At 36.6% G+C, this 26,458-nt stretch overlaps 1 protein-coding gene across 4 annotated transcripts; it reads right to left on the reverse strand.

Moving 5' to 3' along the window:
* Positions 1-1,781: 1,781 nt before the first annotated feature.
* LOC126816823 (alpha-protein kinase vwkA) lies at positions 1,782-24,306 on the reverse strand. Of its 4 annotated transcripts, none has more exons than XM_050543572.1 (2): positions 24,241-24,306; positions 1,782-3,249 (listed from the first exon to the last, which is right to left on the reverse strand). In XM_050543572.1, exon 2 carries the CDS (start codon positions 3,193-3,195, stop codon positions 2,311-2,313), a length of 885 nt encoding a protein of 294 aa, XP_050399529.1. In that variant the 5' UTR covers positions 3,196-3,249; positions 24,241-24,306; the 3' UTR covers positions 1,782-2,310. The 4 variants fall into 4 exon arrangements, with proteins under 4 accessions (XP_050399529.1, XP_050399530.1, XP_050399531.1 ...); XM_050543573.2 differs by lacking the exon at positions 24,241-24,306 and adding an exon at positions 22,120-22,217; XM_050543574.1 differs by lacking the exon at positions 24,241-24,306 and adding an exon at positions 11,106-11,171.
* Between the last annotated feature and the right edge of the window lie 2,152 nt (positions 24,307-26,458).

A 26,458-nucleotide genomic window follows, 5' to 3' on the forward strand; every position in this document is an offset into this window, starting at 1 on the left:
CAAGTTTGGTCACGGGATTTAAACAGGACTAGCGCTAATCCCAACCCTAACCCTAGCCCTTGACCTAGCCCCAATGCTTACCCTAATCATAGTCTACAATCTCGCAAACAAACCTTGACGACCTTGACGAAAATTCAGTTGGCCTTAACAAATAGATCTAGCCGCAGTGTAGTCAGGGATCTAAAACCATTAAGTTTAATTTACACTAGCTGTGGGAAGTGAAATGGGATTGAATGCTCCGACTGCGACCAAACTGGGGTTAATTGACGACAGTAACCGAAGACGATATTGGAGGAAAGTTTTAATGATTCAGAGCAATGGTTACCAGGATACTATCTCAAGTTGAAATACAATATAGTCATGCTTTAGGCGTATATCAACTAAATACACAGATTAAACATGTATTTTAATATCTAAATAATTAATAAGGAAGAATTTATAAACCAGGATATTTTCCTGTTACTGCATGACTCATATCAGTCGAGGTCGTAGGATATTTGGTAAGGGTGGGGGGAAGGGTTCTACCAAAACGTTTGAAAATCGGGGTATCAGTGGTTACTGTAGTTATATCTGGACCCTATTCATCAGCTACATCACACCAACCCCAAAAAGAGATTCTTGATGCTGTCAACCCCGCCTGAATCCGACACTGTGTTTACTATAGCACGTCTATCTGGCCAGTATTTGAAAATATGTTGATACAGTATGAATATCTTAGTTGTAAATATTTCACCTTTTAACATTTAGTCTAGAAATGACCCCGACCTAGATGCACATATAACAGTTGTTATTGTCTAACATGATAGAATGATATTATTGTTGTCATGGTAACTTGAAGGAGAGGAAATAGGGCAACAATTAGACCATTTTCCTGCATCCTGATAGCACGATATTAACTGGTGTAATTTGAATCATCTATGAGCTATACAACTGGAAAAACCATGATATGGCGTTACTACACTATAATCAAGAGGACACTTTCCTCAGTTAATTAGATTTTTGTGAAATTGTTTTTTTATAGACTGACGTTAGCCAAAACCTTTAAACGATTATCTTCAATCTATCCAGTTCCATGCAAACATTTTCTTTATGACATTATCTCAATATTCAAGTCGAATTTAGTGTTCAAATAGTTTAAGAACGCTCGAATTTCTCCTCAAACAAAATATATGTGAAGACAAATTTGGGGGTTCACGCAAATGGTGAATTAACTTTCTTAAAGATACATTATGGGAGATAAGATGAAGAGCTGACAGTTCTCATTATAATAGTTAACTTTCTTCAAGGACAAGTAATAGCGAATCTATAAAACTGTACGTTGGGAATGTGTCACTTAGGATGAATCATGGGCATTATGCTTGAAAAGGGGAGATAACTCCGAAAGACCTCGCCAACAGTTTAAATCTATTGACTTCTTGGATAATACACAGCATTACACGCTATAGGATAATACTTTACGAAATACAAATATCGTAATGAAATACAAATATCGTAATGAAATACAAATATCGTAATGAAATACAAATTTCAAACATAATGAAAAAGGTTGTATGAATGTCATGAAAATGAAAAAAAGAAAAGATGGAATTTTTTTGAAATAACGGAAATTGAATAATACATGTAACGCAACAGAAAATGGATTCCAATGACATGAAAATAGAAATTAATATGTAACAGATTAAAAATGATTAAAATAATAATTATAATAATAAAACTTAATAAAGAATCAACAAAAAAAAACAAATTTAATATTATAATAATAATAATAAAATGATCCGTTAATGAACGTAACATGTACGTGTGCGCGCGTGCAAGCATACATAACATACCAAATAACGAACACTTTTTTGGAATACTTTAAAATTTGGATCTGAGCATAAAGCACGGCACGAAACCCACTGAATTGAAGCAAAGTTTGAAACCCGTTGAATTCAAGCAAAGTTTGTAACCCGCCGAATTCAAGCAAGGTTTGAAACCCGCTGAATTCAAGCAAAGTTTGTAACCCGCTGAATTCAAACAAAGTTTGTAACCCGCTGAATTCAAGCAAGGTTTGAAACCAGCTGAATTCAAGCAAAGTTTGTAACCCGCTGAATTCAAGCAAGGTTAGAAACCCACTGAATTCAAGCAAAGTTTGTTTGAAACTCGCTGATTTCAAGCAAGGTTTGAAACCCACTGAATTGAAGCAAAGTTTGAAACTCGCTGATTTCAAGAAAAGTTTGAAAACCGCTGAATTCAAGAAAGATTAGAAACCCGCTGAATTCAATCAAGGTCTGAAACCCATCGAATTCAAACACGGAATACGTCGTTTATTTATATACAATTATCACCATGGTGATTGTATTCAAATTGAGACAGAAGATAATTTGTTGTAATGGACTGATAAAATGTCGGTGACGGAATTTGTCTTTGTTCATGTTGTAAGTCATCAAATGTAAACATGTCCGGTTCATATGGTGCTGACGGTTCTAAAGGTAAATTAGGATAAATGCTGGACGGAAATCGATTATTGACATTAAACGGTTTGATCAGATCTTGGCACATGTTGTTGCATCTGTGATTCCGGAAGACGGTGTTAATCCCTGCTTCGCCGTAGTCGCATTCGCCATATTGTCGGTTGATGGAATGAACTGTCGGGGTCTTTAACCGACACGCATGCATGTTCCGGTCACCTTCTAATCCACACACAACAAGCTGACCACTCGTCACGTGATATGTCCAGTGCATAAAGGCAGCCAGTGCCTGGGGGCAGTCTCTGGAAGTGACGCCATGTTTGTCTATAAAGGTTACGAAATGCTTACCGACATTTTCCTCCATTAAAACCCACTCGCTTTTTGTGATTTTTCGATTGGAATTCAGCAGACTGTACGAAACGGACACGTCATCGATTAAGGCGTTAAGAATGGACGAAAATTCGATATGCTGAAACGGATAGCAAGCGTTGAAGCCGTCCGCCAGTTCCCGCGCTTTTTGATTATTGCATAGTTCGGTTTTACACATGGATTCTGTTCCTGGCATATTTTTAAAAGCCTTAATAACAACAATTTCACCTCTTCTCGGACCCTTTCCGTTTAGAATTCCACCAAATACCTTCTTCCGGTCGCCCTTAGAGAACGATTTTGGATCGAAGCTGGTCCAGTATCGGCAGCCATCTTGATCTGGGCTGGATGACAGAGTTGTATTAGAAAGGGAAAACATGCCGCCTGGATCGACACAGACTACTCTTCTAAATTTGGTTCATTAGACAGATACCTGAAAATATAAATATATATAACCATGAACTAAAAATTGAAAATAAAAAAATAATTGATTCCAACTTTACATTATCATCAAATCCACAGAAACATGCCACAAGGTTCGCTCTTTGCTTCAATTTCGTTTATTTCCTGTTTTAATAAACTTGAGTATATGAGAGAAAGAGAGAGAGAGAGGAGCAGAAGAGAGAGGGAGAGAGAGAGAGAGGAGCAGAAGAGAGAGGGGGATTAACGTCCACTCGACACAAACTAGGTTATTTCGAGACTAACATATTGTTCAATTTTATTTTATTAATTCGCTTGCGCTTACGGGTCTTCAGCAGTGGGACCCTACTTCTTGTCACGTACAACTCGGAAATCGAAACCATGCCAGTTGACTCAATGACCGACCTTATGATACAACGCGCACACACTAACTATTCAACCATACAACCCCCCTAGTGAATATTGATCACATATGGAATATTTGAATCAACTGATATGAAAACAGTTTCAATCGTTAATGATGCATTTTCAGATTTCTAAATCTAATTCTAGATGTTTTAATTTACATCGAATAACGAACAATTAAAACAGTCAGTTGGAATAGTCTTAAAAGGGTCTTCCAAGTCGAAGATTTTTGTTTGAATCTGACTATAAAAGGAATCCCTGTTCGGTCCAATATTGTGTATGATTAGTAGCAATCATACACTAAACCAGACCTAAAGGTTTATTTCTTAGCCTATAAAATATTAACCAGATTACCTGATATTAACCAGGTTACCTGATAGAATATTAACCAGATTACCTGATAAAATATTAACCAGATTACCTGATATTAACCAGATTACCTGATAAAAATCTTTGAAAAAGACAAGAATTTAATTTCTAGATCTAAAATATTGACAACCATGGAACATTAACCAAAATCACCACACTTGACAACTGGATTAACGATCTAATTTTCATGAAAATCAGGGAGTTGTCGATACAAAACAAAATTCAACTGATGAACAATTACCCTATGAAATATTCTCTAGAAATATTTTTGATTCACAAACAAGTTAACAAACTACCCTACCTTATTTTTGAACGGCAAAACAAACGTTCAAAATAAATCAATTAAAGGATGTGTCCCAAAATAAATCCCCGACCAATTTATCGATTTTTATTTTGTTTCTGTTGTCTCGCGTATGTTCCTTCCTAGTTTATTCCTTAAAACCACCAACAGGTGCGCGTTACTGCAACTATATATATCCACTCTCAATTCTATGAATGACAAGAAATAACAACACAAATACTAGTCCCTTTTATTTTTTGCAAGCCTCAAGTCGAATAATACTACTCGACACAGTAACTATATAGTTGTACAACTATTTGTTTGAGAATGATTGACGTATATAATAAGTCAATTCTTTTCAAGTACTATTAATATAATTATTTGTCACACTGTCGTTGTTAGCAATTCGTTACCTTGGAAATTAATTTATGAAAAGGAAATGGGGTACAATGATTGTTTACGATATAAAATATTTAACGAAGTTATAAATTCATAACAAAAAAGTTATATGCCAGTCAGTTTAACTGTCATTATAAACCAACCTTGAATCAACTTATTGCTACAGCTGATTACTGGTTTAGTAATTCTGGGAGTTTATGCTTCATTATATGAAATGAAATGGGGTTTAACGTCCTGCTGTTCTGACTGGGCTAATGAAGACGAGCATACGCGATACAGTGCTATGAGAGAAATTTTGCCCCGGCAGCAGCGCTACAGCCTACTCTTATATCAAATTCCAACTGGCAAGGGAACTTTTACGTGCGAGCCAATGTGTACATGGAACCTCGGTTTTTCGTGCCATCCGAACGACTAGACAGCTGTCCTTGTCAGGCCCTCCGTCCTCCATCAGTTACATGGAGAAACCACGCTGGAAAATCCAGATTACTTTCTCGGCCAACGCCGGGATCGAACCCGCGAACTCAAGACTAGCGAGCCAGCGTCTTACTCACTTAGCCGACGTGAATCCCACTTCTTTGCATATGGTGGCCGAGTGATATAACGCTTTAGCTTTAAGGTCCGTCATAGAGACAAGTGGCGTGGTTTCAATCCCAGGCTTGTACGTGACAAGGAGTTGAGATGTATGCCTAATCAAATGGATAACAACTCATTGAAATAAAAATAAAAATGTATCATATGTTAGTCCCGAAATGACCTAGTGTGTGTTGAGTGGACGTTAAACCCCATTCTGCTCACCCGCTCGACCCAACCTGTCATTAGATTTACCCAAATAAATTGAAGTAAATTAATCGTATTATAAATAGTCTTGTGAACCGTTAGATTCCCTACCTTAATCCTTCTTCAATAACTTATTTTTAAAGCTTTTCCAAAGTTCAAATCTTTCAAAATATACCTCGTCCATGTAAATGACACCCGTTAACTATCTCTACCTTTCTTAACTTCAGGTTTATTATTTTGACTTCCGACTCAAGTTTACCGCCCTATTTATATGACCCATAAACGTCGAATTAAAATGGGATTTATTTAGTAACAAACGAATGATATACGTAAATTTTCCGTGAATCTGTGAAAATGTAAACCCATCAGACCTAGATTCATTCAACGTAAACATACGTCACTCCGAGGTTGAAGTGTAAATAAATGATGTACATCGAATGAGTCATTCGGTGTGATTCGGTGATTAAAGACCTCCATTTCCATAAGCTCTAATTTTATCCCCGATATTTCCACTTATGTCATCGTTGTACATGTGTATAAAATTTCAAATTTTCAAATTCATGTGATAGGAAACTTTGTAATGGTTACTGTTACTGGCGTTTGCGATTGAGTCATCATTATTGAGAAAGTGGAATTCCCAACTCTGTAAAATTTCTGTATCCTCTTCAGGCGATATAAACAGAGAGAGGAGGAGAAATGGGATTTAACGTCCACTCGACACTAGGTCATTTCGGGACTAACACATGTTTAATTTTTATTTCAATAATTCGCTTGCGTGAAGGGGTCTTTAACAGTGGGAAGAAACCGGATGACCCGGAGAAAACCCACGGGGTTGGACAGGCGACCCTACTTCTTGCCACATACAACCGGGGATTCGAAACCACGCCAGTTGACTCAATGACAGACGTTATGATACCGCACGCACGTGCTAACCATTCGGCCATCCAACCCCCCAAACTTCTCTAAAGTTTTATGATATTTTGATATTCCTAAAGATGCATTATATAAAATCTAAATCTGCCGATTGCACGTCTTTGTTTTTGCTTCAAATGTTACATAAATTATTATTTAGACACTTATGCACAAGACAAGCCTATAATCAGATCTCTATATGATCGGATGGTCGAGATTTAAATAGATTAAAACACGGTTCGCCATCAAATGATTTAATTTTAAAATGGAGAACCGGGGCTAAGTCTCGAATAACAAGTACCGTTGTTACGATAATAAACAATCAATGCACACTTCTTATCAAAACTCCAAACTGTGATAACTTCGCTCAGAATAAAGTAATTTGAATGAAATTTTCAACATATTCTTTCTGTATTATCTATTTGTGAACTATTATAGCAAGGACGACCAGCTGTTTATCTAAATCTTACATAATGCATCTTTAATTATATATAAATAATCAATTTGACTATTTACAAGTGGACATTTTGAAATTTTCCGAAAAATGCAAATAACAAACTTAGACTTTAATACTTCAAATCAAGACAGTCATTTTCTTTAAACTAAACATACATTATGACGTCACATTAATAATGATGTCATTGTAATAATCATATTTAAACATACATTATGCAAGAGCTAAATCTGTCTATTGCAGGTCTTTCTTTAGGCCTGAAATGTTATCTAAATTATTAATTACACATTTATTAACAAAACAAGACCATAATCGACTCTCAATGGCATCGGATACTTGAGATTTTAACTAGATTAGAACGGTTCGCCATTTAAAAATTTAATTTAAAAATGGGAAAGCGATGCTAAATCTCAAATATACCAGTGCCCTGGTTACCACAATACACACATCTTGTCAAAACTATAGTAGTGATAACTTGGCTCAGATTGAAGTAAATTGAAGGAAATTTTCAACATCTTCATTTTACATTATCTATTTTTGAGCGATAGCTAGAATGGTTAGCTCTTTATCTAAATTTTACATAATGTATCTTTAATATTTCTCATATATTTCTGTTTTATATGATAAATGGATTACTCATCGATAATTCATAGTGATATTATTATTATAATTAATTTCCAAGAAATGTACATCAGTCTTCTTCAGATTATATACTTACACTACCTATATACAGTGGTTAATCACACCTGGATACGTCATTCAAACAGGTAATTTTCCACTACAAGTGTTCACCTTTTATTTTAAAATAGTAAATATGCCAATTTATTTCAAAATCTAATCACCAAGGACGCCAAGCACAAAATATCTTATTTGGTTTATTAATATGATAGTGTATTATAGAGATAACAATATCTATATAGTCAACAGGTATATACTGGTTGGAACGTGCGTCAATTCTCATAACAATGACGAAATCATCCGGGGTATTCACTCATGCGTAATAACAAAACATATGATATATACAAAGTCCAGTGTCAACTGGATGTCAAACGCTTAAGTCATGATTGATTGCGGCTACCGGGACAGGTTTGTCTTGGGAAAACCGATGTCGTCCGAATGGAAAGTTACCGATGACACTATAATATATTTTATAATAGAATGTGCAGTGCCCTAAACTCCACCTGTTTTGGGCGCCCACCTGTAACACGTTCTATAGTTTAACAGATTTTCAACTCAAACTATGATTATCAGTTTGGTATATGCCAGTGATTAAATTGTAAAGGAAATCATACAGCCATAAAACTTGTTTGCCAACTCAGGTGTACTCATTTGCATTTAAAACCCCTTTTTCAGATCCCTATCAAGTCAAAACTGGTCCCTTATTGATAAAATCAAATTTCAAACAAAAGAAAACAAAAAAGATAAAAATGTAAAAAGTGAGAAAACCGTGGATATAAATTCTGTAACGCGTAGAAACATGAGCCGGGTATTTAGCTTAATAAAAGGAGTAAGCGAATGATGACGAACTCCTCGTATTACATAAAAAAAATCCCAATTCAAAATAAATATGATGTGAACACAAAACACTTTATATTGACTAAATACTTGAAAGTTAGGAGAGAAAGAGAGAGGGGGGGGGGGTAATTTCCACTTGACACAAACTATGTCTTTTCGGAACTAAAATATGGTTCAAACTTATTGCGTTAATTCGCTTGCCCGTGGGAATCTTTAGATGTGGTAGAAAACCAGTAGACCCGGAGAAAACACACGAGGTTGGACAAGTGACTCTACTCCTTGTCACGTACAGTCGGGGAAATCGAAACCATGCCAGTTGACTCAATGACAGATCCTGTGATATAACACGCAGGGGGACGGGAGAGAAAGACTAAAACTAACTTTGGTCCTTACGGCGGAGGAATAGTTGGTGAGCAGTGTCCATTTACAGAACTACTAAGTTGACAATTGGGGTCTGTTTCACGAAATTTTAACTAAGATAAAAATCCAAATTTTAGTAATTCGATTGGATAATATTAGATTGATTTTAGTGCTTAGCCAATCAAAATTGAAGTATCTACTCAAATTGGATTTTATGTTTAGTTAAGATTTCGAGAAACAGGGCCCAGGATAGAAATGTCTTTAACATTTGTTTGACAACACTGCTGGCCAGCTACAGTCGCCATAGTATAAAATAAACGCCAAATTTAGGGCGGATACAGGAACTATTTTTGCAGGTGGGGGTTTGCCAGGTTCCTGACACAATGTAACTTTTAGCTCTTTTCTTTTTTTTTTCTTTTTTTTTGTTCGGGGGGGGGGGGGGGGCGTCATAGTAGAACACATTGAGGTTTTGTCAAATTTGTGGCGTCTTAACAGCAGAATATGGCCGCTGTACCTTACTATCCTACCATCTGATAATAAAGGATCAAGAACACGACGGTGACACTTTTCTCATAAAAAGTGTCGTTTTACAAATTGTTTATGTAGCTGAGCTGGGTGCCGCAGGGGAGGGGACTGGATCCGCCCCTCACACTCGCTGTGTTTGGATTTATTGTTACGATTGGTCGCCATGAAACAGCAGCGTCTTACTCACTGAGTCTCCGGGGCTCTGAAGCTAGATTAAGATCGTTTGAGTTAAATGTGCTCTGTATATAATACAGATATATTATTTTAATATTGCACATAAAATATTTCAATGATTTACCACTAAGCAATCAAAAATAACACAAAACTTTCTAAACCTAAAGCGCAATGAAAGGTTTTGAAAAGAGGCCTTTATGTGCCTTTTATGAAAATATGTATATATCTCAACTAAGCTGATATTTGATGTTTGCACTATATGTAGAAAATGAATAAATATCTTCTCAAGAGAAAAACAAACATGATCTTAAGTTGGTTTTACACTATGCGTTTTCGTGATGTTTCTGGCTTTCTGCGCGCGTTTTCTCCGGTTACATGGAAACGGTCCCATTAATAGATCTACATTAGATCAACTTTTTCGCCGGTGAAAACGCATGCGAGAACGCCGAGAAAACGGGCCTTACAGAACATGAGATTATCGAGTAGAATGCCAACTTGGTTATAAAGTAGTCAAAATGAAATATTTATGTGGGAATCAAATCAAAAATTCTTGACAGGCACTTAACAAAAAAAACCCCAAAACACACTGATTTTACAATGCCACCAGTGATGACACACAACCAACGGACGGAAATAATATATATATTTTTTTTCCTGCACCTACCAGGTTAATTGGTGCTTTGAATGCGCTACCACCTACGCTTAATTTCGATCTGTAATTGTCAGAAGATCTTCATAAAGACGAGAGTATAATCCTCGTCGAAACGTCGCTTAGTATTAAACTCAGTAATTGTGTAAAATTGTACCTTGTGTTAATATGTTCAATTACTAAATGCCAATCAAAGAATATCTTGAACGTATTCCCAATTGGGATAAAGTAACATAGGGTTTTTCGTTCAGTCCTAGGGGCTATTAAGGTTAACACCGGGAGTGAAGCCGGGATAGCCGGGTTAGTGAACAAACGTCATACTCGCATGGACAGCCATTGTATCGAGACTAAATACGGTTTAGCGTCGGTTTATTTGTAAATGAAATAAAATGAAATGAAATGGGGTTTAACGTCCTACTGTTCTGCTCCGACTGGGCTAATGAAGGCGGGCATACGCCATACAGTGTGCTATGAGGGAAATTTTACCCGGACAGCTGCACTACGGCCTACTCTTATATCGAATTCCAACTGCCAAGGGATCTTTTATGTGCACGCCAATGTGTACGCGGGACCTCGGTTTTTCGTCTCATCCGAACAACTAGACAGCTGTCCTTGTCAGGCCCTCCATCCTGCATTACTGACAGGGGGGGAACCACGTCGGAAAATCTAGATGAACTTTCCGGTTTATTTGTAGCTATAAAACAAAATGACATTTAACTTCCTACTTTTCTGCACCAACCGGGCTATTGATCCTGGTCAGTGTGATAAAAGGGAAACTGTTTCCGAAAATCTTAACATCAGAACACCGTCGTCCTGTACCACTGACAAGGGGAAACTAAGTTGGATAATCTCGAGACACTCTCTTGGTCCAAACCATGATCGAAACCGGCACCTCCGGGTTAGTGAGATAGCGTTTAGTATAATATCGAGATTAAATATCCAAATGTCGCGGTTTGATGTCGCGGTATGGTGACAAATTAGCAAGCAAACATATGGTACCAGGTTAAACGGCGATAACGGTGCATGTATTATATTTTCAAGAGAACTTACCCGGTAGATCAGCCGACCTGGTGAACAGCTTGAGGTACATGGTTATAGACCTATCCGAACTATACTTTTTCAAAAAGGTCAAAAATAATTTATTCATCTTATTATATGAATTATTAATGCGAGAAAAAAAGATACCTTTAGTATGTACGCTTCAAGGCGGTGATGTGTGACAGACTAAAGGTTATTACGACGTAAAATATTACATATACGTTGTAACAATGTTGACATTTACATACCTTTACAGGTATAATTAAGTATAGGTAAAACATACCAGCGGCTGCCAGGCAGGATACGCCCACATTTTCGAGAGATGGATAGAGAACAAGCTAAGAAGAAAGTGATTTTTCCTACAATCAAGGGCCATAATTCAGGAAATTACAATTCGATATGCGCAAATATCGAAAGGAACCGAGATCTTTGTATTATAAACTCACATTTCAAGTTTCAACAAAATCGGATAAAAATTGTGACTTCTATAGGGCCCACAACTTTGATGTACCCTATTTTTACGCTATTTGAGAACGAAGGGCAGCCATTTTATCTGTCAGTTTTGGGCTGATTTTCACGAAATTCGAACTCGGTCACCCTTAGGGTGTATCGGTCATATAATAATACGTTTTTTTAAATCGGATAAAAATTATGACCTCTATATGGTCCAAAAGCTAAAAACGCGATTTTTCATACAATCAGGGGCCATAATTCAGGAATGTACGGTCCGATATGCGCGAATATCGAAAGGAACCAAGATCCTTGGGTTATAAACTTAAATTTCAAGTTTCAACAAAATCGGATTAAAATTGTGACCTCCATAGGGTCCACAACCTTGATATACCATATTTTTACGCTATTTGAGAACAAAGGGCGACCATTTTGTCTGTCAGTTTTGGGCCGATTTTCACGAAATTCGAACTCAGCCGTCCTTAGGGTGTAACGGTGATATAATAATATGTTTTTTTAAATCGGATAAAAATTATGACCTCTATAGGGTCCACAAGCTAAAAACGCGTATTTTCGTACAATCAGGGGCCATAATTCAGGAAGTTACGGTCCGATATGCGCAAATATCGAAAGGAACCGATATCTTTGGGTTATAAACTTACATTTCAAGTTTCAACAAAATCGGATAACAATTGTGACCTCCATAGGGTCCACAACCTTGATATACCATATTTTTACGCTATTTGAGAACAAAGGGCGACCATTTTGTCTGTCAGTTTTGGGCCGATTTTCACGAAATTCGAACTCAGCCGTCCTTAGGGTGTAACGGTGATATAATAATACGGTTTTTTAAATCGGATACAAATAATGACCTCTATAGGGTCCACAAGCTAAAAACGCGATTTTTCGTACAATCAGAGGCCATAATTCTGGAAGTTACGGTCCGATATGCGCGAATATCGAAAGGAACCGATTTCTTTGGGTTATAAACTTACATTTCAAGTTTCAAAAAAATCGGATAAAAATTGTGACCTCTATAGGGTCCACAAGCTAAAAACGTGATTTTTCGTACAATCAGGGGCCATAATCCATGAAGTTTCGATCCGATACATGCCAATATCGAAAGCAGCCGAGATCTTTTGGGAATAAACCTATATTTCAAGTTTCGTCAAAATCGGATAAGAATTGTGACCTGTAGAGAGTCCACAAACAATTTTGGACGGACGGACGTCCGGCCGGACGGACGGACGGACGGACCGACGGACGGACGGACAGGGGCGACGGCATAATACGTCCACATGAAAATGTGGGCGTATAAAAATAATGCCCTACTGTTCTGCTCCAGCTGGGCTACAGTGTACCCGGACAGCGACGCTAAGGCCCACTCTTATTATGATGATTTAATCCAAAATTGGGTAATCGAGACTATGTTGGGTTTTTTTTTATCGTACCGACTTTAGTAATGATTATCGAGGCTAGGCCTAAAATTCAAAAGCTAATCTCGGTTCAGAGTTGATCAATTTGACTGAAATTTTCAGCAAATTAACTTTATCTAATCTCCCATAATGCCAATTTAAATGCTATGTAAACTTTTAATTAGATATTCATTAACATAACCCGGTGCCATCTGATTGGTCGGATTTTCAACAAATGACTAAGCGTAAAACTGGATAATCTAGACTTTGTATATTATCGTAACAGCGGTAGTAATGACGATCGAGGCTATGTCATTATTGCAAAGTCGATATCTAGACTCAAGGGCAAAGTAATTTGACTGAAATTTTCAGAATATTCCCTTCACATTATCTATATATAAATGGGGTTTAAGAAAAATGAGGTTTAACGTCCACTCAACACAAACTAGGTCATTTTGGGACTAACACATGGTTCAATTTTATGTCAATAATTCGCTTGAGCGAAAGGGGTCTTTAGCAGGGGGAGGAAACCGGACGACCCGGAGAAAACCCACGGGGTTGGACAGGCGACCCTACTTCTTGTCACGTACAACCGGGGATTCGACTCAATGACAGACCTCATGACACAGCGCGCACGTGCTAACCATTGCCCACCCCCCTCCGAAGTACCAAGAAGAAATAGCAACTATATTTCAAAAGTCTAATGGATTGAAAACTAAATCATAACCTGTGGTATATTAAATTAAAATTTAAGTCAAATTAAGAAAATTACCTTCAATATATTTCCTGTAAGATCTACTCAGTCCTCTAGTGTAAGGTGTTATATGATATTAAGAAAGTTGTAACTATATTTATTAACAATATATTACCTAGGTAACAATACAGGTGTGTTTAATGTATATAGATACACAAGACGAAGTAATATCTAACAGTTAAAGCGAGAATTTCATATTTTCTAAGAAAGTCAAAACATAATTTGTTCTATGTCTTTTGCTGAATAGGTTGTCAAGTCACTATTATACGATCATAGGTATCATTATCACACTTATAAATAAAATCATTCACACCGGAAATAACACAATTACCTCTCTTGTTTTTCTATTCCCCTCACGGAATAGCTATCTTCAAACGTTTGAATTTGAAGTTGAAAATGATATTTTTGCCAATTTCTCAACTGGCAATAGTGAATTATAGGATTAATAGGATTATTCTTTAACAAGGTAGGACTGTTTATAGATACCATCTATTTTAAGGCTTTATTTTAATACGTTTTAAAAATATAACTTAAAAATATGAAATTCTCGCTTTAAAGGAAAAGTAGAGGCAGATATTTCAATGGGACCAGAAAAATTAGTCCATTCTAAATAAATAGTTATTATATTCTAATCACTTTTTTTTAACGAAGAGTTTTAAGTTAAATACTTTAGTGACTTAGATAGATTCTTTAAACAGTAGAAAACGCCTACCTACGTCACTTCCTGTTTATAGCTATTGGTGAATGAATGAAAATATAAACAATGCGAGTGTTGACCGTTCGCAACATATGTGACTTTTTCGCCCAAAATAAATTTCACGAAAATGTATACTAGTACATTCCCTTTAACCATAGAAAGAATGGTAGGCTAGGTACTATACACGATTTAATCTATTGATACAAGTTCTATGGTGGATGAAATAGTTCTTATTATGGAACAGAATCATAAAATATATTCTAGTATATATTAGTCCCTACTCATGACATCATGCACAGTAAAAAAATAAAAAACAATTTTATTTCAAATGAAATGGGGTTTAACGTCCAACTTTTCTGAACAAACCGGAAATATGAAGACGGTAATAGAACAAGAAATTTGCAGACGGGACCTCGGATTTACGTGTCATCCAAACTACTATACAGACGAGACCTCGGATTTACGTGTCATCCAAACTACTATACCCTTTTACCTTGTCATGGTCATCGTTGTGCATTAATGACGTGTGGCAGAGGAAAACATGGCCATCGTGGCTCCATCTAGTAGTTACAAACTAGAGTTATTTCCCTTGTTGATATCTAATGTTCTCGTAGTAGAAACGATAATGAACTTACGTGGTAAAGAGACAAGGCCGACGTGGTACAGCCGGGGCTATGAGCAAATGAAATGAAATGGTGAGTAACGTTTGTACATCAAGCGGACAGGAGTCTGTACGAAGTCTATCAACTCGACAAGCGATTGAAATGAAATGGGGTGTAATGTCCTACTGTTTTGCTCCGAACTGGGCTAATGAAGACGGGCATACGCCATACAGTGTGCTATGAGGGAAATTTTGCCCGGACAGCGGCACTACGGCCTACTCTTATATCGAATTCCAACTGTCAAGGGATCTTTTACGTGCACGCCAATGTGTACACGGGACCTCGGTTTTTCGTCTCATCCGTCCTGCATTACTGACAAGGGGGAACCACGCCGGAAAATCTGGATGAACTTTCTCGGCCAATGCAGGGATCGAACACCCGACCTCCAGGCTAGCGAGCCAGCGCCTTAACCACTTAGCCACCGTGATTCCCGACAAGCGATTGATATATATCCAGTGTTCCATTCCCGGCGGGAAGACAGGAGAACATCTTGGAACATTGTCTACTGAGTTGATATGATTTGCAACCAGTGTGGGAATAAATGGTTTGTATTTGGAAGACAGGTGGGATAAAACGGTGCTATCAGGGTGTAGTTCTCCTCTAGCAGTGTACACGGTATATAATCATAAACATATGTTAGTGTGAAAATATTAAACCTAACTGGTGTTTTTACAGTGTTTATAACATGTAGAATCACGCGCAATACGTCATGTCATTATATATACATTTATAATAATAAACATGATTTTACTTATATTACTACCCTACTCTATATCAATTGAATCAGAATATTATTACTATATTCTATATAAACAATCATTGAATCAGAATATCACTACCTTATTCTATATAAACAATCAACTGAATCACAGTCATTGAAATCAGAAAACCACGGTTAGACGTCAACTCGGTAATAAAATTATAAATCGTGTATATTTACCCAGTTAAACTTTAATAATCAAGCCGGTATAAAAATGGCAAGTTTCTGTAAAATTTCCATTTATTTTGAAGGCACGGGCCCACAAACTCAAGGGTGCCTGTATCAGGAAACTACGCCAGTGGTGTTGAATTTTATTTCATTTATTCAGCTTGAACTGTGTTTTCGTACGGGTGCACGTAAAAGACCCCTTGTGAGTAGGCGGAACCCACGATATTATCCGGGCGATATTGCATTCATGGCACGCCCACTGTCTTATATACGTCTTCGTTATCCCGGTTGGTGCAGAAAAGTAGGACGTTAAACCCCATTTCATTTCTTTTGTTCAGGTTATGAATTTTAAAACCCATTTAAGCTGTGTGGATTCAATTATTTACTGCGAACAAAGCCCATGGTTTTTTGGTTTTTTTCAAAAATGGGTATTCCGAAGTTAGTTAAATCGGTCTCATCGAAATTAACACAATCACCGTTATAAAAAAAGTATATTACAATAAACGACCTCGAACTATTAGGTAATTCATATTAATTGGGAATTTTGTATTCATTTATAAATAAACTGAAAATGGGAAATCCGCAAATATTTACAACTTATGGGAATTCTGGAATGATTTACACTTGAATAAAAGAAGTTAAATGGGGTTTAACGTCCTACTTTTCTGCACCAACCGGGCTAATGAAGACGTATATAAGACAGTGGGCGTGCCATGAGGGCAATATCGCCCGGAAAATATCATTGTTTCCGTCTACTGTCAAGAGTTCTGTTACGTGCACCCGTACGAGAACATGGTTGAATCTCGGTTTAAAACCCGCGAGCGAAGGCTCCGATACCCATATCCGCTTGTTATCCTATGGTCGCGGTAAGTTTTGCAAGATTAAAGGCTATCTCTCAAATGCGATTTGCAATCATTCATTGTGTTGATAAACATAGTTTCTCGTCGTGTCTCTTTAACTCGAAGATTATTTGTTTAATGTGTGTAAAATGAAAAGTTTTATCAAATAAAAAATTAAATCATTCTATGAACAGATGAAACCATTGGTTTAAACTAAAGAAAATATCAATGGGGGTTTAATAGATGCAATAAATATAAAACTGTATTTCTATAGAAGCGTAGACCGAGGTATTTATATTAAATATATTTTATAAATAACAATATTAAATCAGGTTATTCATGCGTCTACCGTGTCATACGAAACGTACGCGGTTTGTCAACAGACACGAAGCTGGATGACCGACATTTCAATTCCTACATCGACGAATTTAGTCGAAAACACTGTGTATACTACGCGAATTGAGAGAAGTATTTATTCTGCTTCCGTTTAAAAACTGAAAATGTTTATTTAGTCATAGTAAAATGGATTATAACCGCTGATTTTTGAATATGGCGACTGTTCAGGGCAGAGATCTATACTCAAAATAGACAGTTCACTGCGTGCTGAATCCTACCCCTTGTACAAATACTAGAGGGGGGGGGGAGAGAGAGAGAGAGATGGGGTTTAACGTCCACTCGACACAGACTAGGTCATTTCGGAACTAACATATGGTTCAGTTTTATTTCAATAATTCGCTTGCGCGTAGGGGGTCTTTAGCAGTGAGAGGAAACCGGAGGACCCGGAGAAAACCCACGAGGTTGGACAGGCGACCCTACTCCTTGTCATGTACAACCGGGGAATCGAATCCTTGTCTAAACGTCTCTCAGTAATTGTATTCTATAGAATTGTGACCTGAATATTGCAGTTCAATTACTAAATTACATTGAAACAAATTATTATGCATCACTACATCACCGCTAGAAACATATTATTGGTGAAAACGTATAAAGGAAATATCAAAAGGGGTATAAAGGAAACATCAAAAGGGGTATTTACACAGGACGTGAAAATATATTAAATATAGGATTAGTAGGTTTGTTAACTTTGAGATCAATGTTTTATTAAAGTTACAATTTCATATTTTCTAAGAAAGTCAAAACATAATTATTTCTATGTCTTTTGCTCAATAGGTTGTCATTCCCACACTTAAAACTCATTTACACCGGAAATAATAACACAATTACATCCCATTTACCTCCCTTGTTTTCTATTCTCCAACATGGAGTAGTTATCTTCAAACGTTGGAATTTGAAGATGAAAATTATATTTTTGCCAATTTCTCAACTGGCAATAGTGAATTATAGGATTAATAGGATTATTCTTTAACAAGGTAGGACTGTTTAAAGATACCATCTATTTTAAGGCTTTATTTTAATAAATTTTAAAAATATAACTTAAAAATATGAATTTGCAACTTTAAAGCGGCAGTACATCTCTGTAATCCAAAATCATTTCTTGTCATTAATCATACAAATTGTAAAAAATAGGTTTAACGTCCACTTGAAACAAACTAGGTCATTTCGGGACTAACATATGGTTCAATTTTATTTACATAATTCACTTGCGCGTATGAGTCTTTTCGACCGGAAGAAAACCTACGCTGTTGGACAGGCGACCCTTACTCTTTGTCACGTATAAGCGTGGAATCGAAACCACGCCACTTGACTAAATGAGAGACCCTATGATCCAATGCGCACGCGTTAAATCATTCGGCCACCCAGCTACATAGCTGTCCAGATAAAGAACTGGCAGTTGCCACTATAATAGTTAAAAACTAGATAATGCCATGGGAATTTGCTGAAAACTTCGGTCAAATTGATCCACTCTGAACCGAGAGTTTAGCGATTGAATTTTCGGCCTAGCATTGATCATCATTACTAAAGTCGGTACGATAAAATACATAGACCCGATTATCCATTTCATGATTAATCATACATGAAAGTTTAGCAGCAAATCGGATCCTAATCCAATAAATATAGCATGGCTAGCGATGACATCGAGAGTTGATTATGGTCTGGATAAATTCATAAATGTCTAATTAATAATTCAGATAACATTCGAGGCCTACAGAAAGACCTACAATAGGCAGATTTAGCTCTTGCATAATGTATGTTTAAGGAATTGGAGTTTTTATACGTTGTATTTGAGAAACATGGAGATGTTGTAAGGCCATAATAAATTACATTTTAATTTCATACCGGTTATCTTTTTTATATAAATTAATAACAATAAATTAAATACAGCTACTTTAAATACTTATAAGCCAGTATATTAATGGGTCGAGTCATTGGTGTTAGAAATATATATTTTGTGAAACATGAAAAACAAACATCTAAGGGTTTGTTAGAAATACATAAAAGGTGGTTGTATATTAGGAGATAATACATACAAAGCTCTTTGTGTTTTATTAAATGGTTCAAGGGATAGATTAAATGATTTGGGATTAGGCTATGATTTTTAGATCAATAATATCGATTATTATATGATTGATTTGTAAAGGGGTGGGGTAGTGATAAAATGATCAAAGACTATAGAATTAATCAGATAGGATTTATAAATGTTGTATATTGAAGATTATTATAATATACGCCCAGTGAATAGTGATATATGTTTTATTAAAGATCGATAGTATTGATTAATAACTGATTGATTTGTTGCAGGTGTGGTAATAATGATTGACGTTTGAATAGATAGGTATTCACTAGTTTATCTATAACAGAGTACACCTGGGTCGTTATTTAGATCTTATATACAATTTAAACCTCGATCTCCGGGGGGGGGGGGGGGGTGGATGATTTAATGGTTAGCGTGCGCGCGCTGTATCATAAAGTCTGTCATTGAGTCGACTGGCGTGGTTTCGAATCCCCGGTTGTACGTGACAAGGAGTAGGGTCGCCTGTCCAACCTCGTGGGTTTTCTCCGGGTCCTCCGGTTTCCTCCCACTGCTAAAGACCCCTACGCGCAAGCGAATTATAGAAATAAAATTAAACCATATGTTAGTCCCGAAATGACCTAGTTTGTGTCGAGTGGACGTTAAACCCCATCTCTCTCTCTCTCTCTCTCTCTCTCTCTCTCGATCTCCGTCTTCACCGAGAATGTTCGTCAGAATGTTCCGATATATTTCCCCTTGTCATTGGTGCAGGAAAACGGACAACGTATAGTCGTTCGGAAGGGACGAAAACCCGATTACACTGATTTGACCATGTTTTTTCCGTCCCTTGCCAGACTCTCCATCCTTCACCACTGACAAGGGAGGGGGGGGGGAGGACAACGCCGCGGAAAATCTGAAGGAACTTTTGCGGTCGACACCGGGGTCTAAGAGAGGGAGAGAGAAATTGGGTGTAACGTCCACTCGACACAAACTAGATATGGGACTAACATATGGAGGAACGCGGAGGACTCGGAGAAAACCCACGAGGTTGGACAGGTGACCCTACTCATTGTCACTTACAACCGGGGAATCGAAACCCCGCCAGTTGACTCAATGACAGACCTGATCAACGCGCACGCGTTAACCATTCGCCCCCTCCCCATCCGGGATCTAATTAACGATCTATAGTAGAGCTGATTAGTATGCTGGGATATACTTGGGGTTATTGCCCGCTTTACAACTAATGTAATATGGCAGACAACGAGTTAGATTAAGTTATTGATGTTTATCGTGGATAGAAGACGCCAGACAATGTATTTTATTATTATCTCCCTTTTCCTTTGTCTTGCTCGCGACACAATAAACACTCCATATAGGTCAAAGAGAGATTAGGGCCCACGCGAAGGAACAGATGGCCTTTATAATGAATGATCCCCCAATCCCTTAAAATAATTTGAATTAAGGAGAAAATTGGTTGTCATAAACAAATGTTGTAAAGGGGGTTTATAAAAAAAAACATGACAAGATGTCGACGCTTTCTAGCAATTTACGCTGTTTTAGTGAGAAAATTGGTTCTATAGTAAGAAAGGTTTATATTATTTAACACGTCAAGATGTCAGTGTTTACTAGCGAGGTCCATGTTCCTGTAGATCAAAGCATTGAAAAATATAATCCCCCGACCCCCCCCCCCCCTAAAAAAAAACAATTAAAATTCAGTTTTCATTGATTAAAAGACACAGCAAGCCTGATCCCTGGCATAAAATAGCTTCGAACTCCATAAACACAAACAGTCTAAATGATACGTGGACTTCACCAGGGCACACCTGATGGTGTTACCAGTATAGTAAGCCTACTCTGCATCATGCACGACACTCACCACTTCCATAATAAAAGTTTAATTGGGGTAATACAGAAATATAGGTTTAGGAGGATATATCTTGGTGATTATAGAAGACACTGGCTGTACATTTTAAAATATTTATTATCAATGTCGTACTGATTGTTGGGGTGGGGTGGGGTACGGGTTTTATAGCTTTCAGCTAAAGAAATAAAGACTTAAAATCTAGTTCAATCAGATAATCAACGGATTTTAAAATTGTGTGGACTAGAGATATTTTAATATAATTTGGACTAGAGAGATTTTAAGAGATTTTAATATTATTTGGACTAGAGAGATTTTAATATTATTTGGATTTGGACTAGAGAGATTTTAAAACGTTTTTGACTAGAGAGATTTTAATATATTTTAATATTTTTTGGACTAGAGAGATTTTAATATTATTTGGACTGGAGAGATTTTAAAACTCTTTTGACTAGAGATATTTTGAAACCCATTTCGACCAGAAGAACAGAATATTTGAAATATATTTCTACTTGGTTCAGCAATACATATCTGAACCTGATACACATAAACACAAAATAACTTAAACCTGTTCTAGGCAAATCACAAACCCTTTTATTGGCCATTAAGAGCGAGTGGTCGTTATTATATTTCATCTACAAGATCTATCTTTAGCAAAGTTTGTCTGCATCAACCCTAATGAGGTATATAGTTAATCGAATTCCAAATGTCACGGGTTGTTTCACGTCCACCCCCACATGTACACGTGTGGACATAGGTTGTCGTCCCTTACCGGTCCTCCGTGGTGTACCAATGGCACGGTGACACCAGGCTGGATAAATTTCAAGGAACCTTTACCGGATGAAATGTGGGATCCCCTGGCAATTAACAAAGCTCACCATGTTTACCATGTTGCCCTTAAATTAATCAACCCATGATAAAATCGCCGGTCTATTTCTCTCCTTTGTATCACAACCATCTCCTCTATGGTGGAAATATATCAAAACAAAAAAACTACTGAAGATACTTACAATCCATGCAGTGATTTAACAGCATTTATAGATGTCCAGATATTAAACAAATCCCGTAGAGTAGATCACCAAATATATCCTTAATATTAACCGCCAAAAATTTTGAATTTGTTGTCTTACTTGACAACGGATATTTGAAGAGAGGAGGTCGCGTGGTTATCGTGTTAACATACATGTATATATACCATGGTCTCTGGCTATATCACACACTATATTAAAGGATGACCTAATTATACTTACTATATGGATAACCTCTACATTCACATTTTACACAACACTTTACACAGCCATTCCTCCTACAGAATTTCATTTATTGCGGGTTTATTATTCCATATGGTTTAAACAAAAGTTTATATCCAAATTCAACCAAACTAACAAAGCTATGTTAAACCAAGATGCATGTCTTTATGAATTACTTAATCAATAGGGTTTTTTTACCTGTTTTGTTCACCATATGGTTTAATTTAATTTGAATTGAATATCGTCTGCTTGAACGTGTAGCAAACTGGTTGAACGGCGTCGCTCAGGTTAAACATAGTTTATTATCAATCTTTAAAAATACCTGTACTTTATAATTAATACAGGTGTTAATTTCAGATTTAAATTGAACAGACGAATGAACAATTGTCAATAGAGAATTGTACTTGAATATCGTGAATAGATGTACCGATGAATACAGTATATTGATAGAACATTATTCTATAAGAAACATGCACTCAATGATCGAGTAAAAAGAATGTTGAAATGTGGATAACCAAGAAAGGTGCACTCAATGATCGAGTCTACAATACAATGAGTACTCAGTGTTCAAGTAATAAAAGTGGACTCAATGAATTATAGTGTTCACGTAAGAAAGGTGTACTCAATGATTGAGACTACAGTATATAGAAATAAGTATAATAGCTCAATCACTTATATACAACTTTCAATATTTAAAAGATATATTTCATTGCTTTTCACACTACAACAATACGTTATGTTTTATTACTATGCTTATATGTTCATAAATTGTTAAAGCCCCAGTGCGTCATCAGTTCAAACTAAAATGTACAAAGACTGATTAGTCTCTGCGACTTGATCCAACCTAAAATGGTTTATAAGTATGCCTATATTATGTTCATAATTGTTAAAGCCCCAGTGCGTCATTTGCATTAATTCAAACTAAAATATACCCAGACTTATATTACCCAGACTGATTAGTCTCTGAGACTTAATTCAAACTAAAACGTACCCAGACTGATTACTTAACATCCAGTTAATAAAACAAAACATCAAAGGGTAGATAATCTATTGGATTAAACAGTTTACAGCCAAACTCAAGGTGAAGCTGATCTGTGTTGATCAGTCCATCATACCTTTTTAATACAGAACAATATTTGACCTCATCAGAGATTCGTCTTTCCAGATCATGTAGATGGCAATGGATCAACAACCCTTCAGATGACGCTCAGTGACTTTAATATTTTTAAAAAGTTTATTTCTTCAGCTGGTTAATGCGATTATAATACAAATATATTTTTAGATCGAATTTTATATTCTCAATGCTCCCACTACATGAGAAAGACAGATGGGGAGAGAGAGAGGTGGCGGTAATCTGAATATCAAGACAATCCACAGTATATAGCAGGGAGAGAGAGAGAGAGAGAGAGAGGTGGCGGTAATCTGAATATCAAGACAATCCACAGTATATAGCAGGGAGAGAGAGAAAGAGAGAGGTGGCGGTTATCTGAATATCAAGACAATCCACAGTATATAGCAGGGAGAGAGAGAGAGAGAGAGAGAAAGGGGGTAATCTGAATATCAAGACAACAGTATATATATAGCTGAGAGAAAGAGAGAGGGAGGGTGTGTGCAGTATATAGCCGATTTGAAACATTAAATACATCAATGTTTTGAAGAATGAGAAGAAGAAGGGAGACGACACCGTGAGAAGATAATTTAAATGTTAAAACAGTCCATTATATGGTAAATGTATTAAACTGGTTCTATACACAACCAACGAGTCGACTACTGGTCACACCACATCTTAATGAACAATGGGACATGATACGCGGAGTTCATTCACGATACAAACCAACTTCAAAATATTACAAACTAAAATATGAAACAAAGCCAACTTACCTTTACTTGTTCCCTTGTCATTAATTGAACTGTTTTACCGCTTAAATAAACCGCGCGCTATTGATAAACCTCGTTTTGAACAATGATAAATATAAACTGAGGGAAATTCCCATTGTGTGTTACACATATTTAACAACACTAACGCTTCAGGACAGAGGGTTGGGTTGTAGCTATAAATAGATCTATACGCAACCTTTAATAGACTCTGTTTATTGCTAAATGACAAGGCCAGCTCAATTTTTCGTCATAGGTCACGAGATGTAATCAGGGCTAGCGTTAATCACAACCCTAGATCTAGCCCCAATGCTTACCCTAACCCTAACCTACAATCACGTGCCCTAACCCTATTTACATCTCAACGAGCTTGACAAAAATTGAGCTGGCCTTAACAAATAGATTTAGCCATTAGACTAGGCTGTGATCACTCGATGTATATTCCCTGAAATACCATAGATAAATGTTTTCAATAAAAATCCATTTAATTAAAGTTTATCACTAAATATACTCAGCTGGGATTTTATTCTTTTATATTTTTAAAAGAATCGTTTGGGTGAGTGGGATATGATTGGCCTTATCTAGATATCATTCGCATGTTTAATGATTAGCGTGAGTGTGATATGATTGACCTTATCTGTTATCAGTAAGCGTGTTTTATGAAGTGGCGAATCTTCCGGTCTGTTATCGTACCTGTGATCTGACCTGTAATTTAAATATCCGACCAATAACCGTAAACCGTTAGAGCATTTAACGAACAAAAGGTTTATGGGCCACTTAAAGGACAGATTGTACGAGCTCTATTACGGCGTGACTTGATAATGGAATTAAAATTGATAAACATTTTCCTCACCTACTTGACCTTTTCCAATATCGTTTGTATCCGGATTCATAATCTCTATATTCAAACTTGCATTTTAATATCATAATTAATTTTTCTCGTTCAAATGAGTGAAAATTCTGACAAATATGGAGAAATTGAATACATTACTAATAGAATAATGGTGACATATTATAGTCCATTTACCTGAACATGACGACTGATAATCCATTTACCTGTACATGACAGTGGAGATTTTATTTGTCAGGTAAACGATGTTAAACAGTATTAATATTTATGTTCACATCTTGTAAAGAGAATGATTTCTAGGTCCCCATCTAGGCATTCTCTCTAAAAAATAATAAATATATCTTTCTTTTTTTTTTGCTGGGAAATAAAGCTTTATTGAAAACAAAACCACACTGCTAAAACGTTTCTCGACCATGGAGTCTTTCGGATATCATTTGGTTAAAAAATGGGTTTAATCACGAGAAAAGCTCACAATATTCTTAATTTCTAACCCTGTTAAAAGAGAGAGAGAGAGAAATGGGGTTTAACGTCCACTCGACACAAACTAGGTCATTTCGGGACTAACATATGGTTTAATTTTTTTTCAATAATTCGCTTGCGCGTAGAGGTCTTTAGCAGTGGGAGGAAACCGGAGGACCCGGAGAAAACCCACGAGGTTGGACAGGCGACCATACTCCTTGTCACGTACAACCGGGGATTCGAAACCACGCCAGTCGACTCAATGACACCCTGTTAAAAGAGAATTTGAATAGGAATATATGTGAATTAAAACGACGTAATTTTGGACTGGTATAAAATAACCATTTTTAAATTCGTACTTAAAATTTGTTGATTAATTTTATATTAAAACTCTGTCATATTAACGTACATAAAACGGGAAATACAGCAACAGTGTTACTTTCTCTAAATATTTGACATTAATTGACAAGGTGCTTTAGTACAGAAAAAGAATTATCAACGATTTCGCAACCAGAAAAACCCGAACAAAACTTGATCGAGAATTTTCCAGAATAATGTTCACTTGTTTTGTCCTCACCTAGGAAGACAATGAATTTTTATTTCAAATTTTTTATTGGTTTATTTCAAATCTTTTATTGGTAAATTTAAACCGCGATGCTACTGCACAACGTCTAGCTACAACTGGGGCCATAGGTCACTAAAACAGCGTAGACGGTGTTGTAATTCGAAGCAGACACGCCGCTGACAGAGAACGGGCTTGGAAGATGAAAACCTTCTACTAACGTACGGTCCAATTTTAATTCAATAATTCGCTTGCGCGTAGGGGAGTGGGAAAAAACCGTAGGAACCGGAGAAATCCCGCGAGGTTGGACAGGCGACCCTACTCCTTGTCACGTACAACCGGGCAATCGAAAT

The sequence above is a fragment of the Patella vulgata genome, chromosome 3 (assembly GCF_932274485.2).
Source record: "Patella vulgata chromosome 3, xgPatVulg1.2, whole genome shotgun sequence".
Lineage (NCBI taxonomy): Eukaryota > Metazoa > Mollusca > Gastropoda > Patellidae > Patella > Patella vulgata.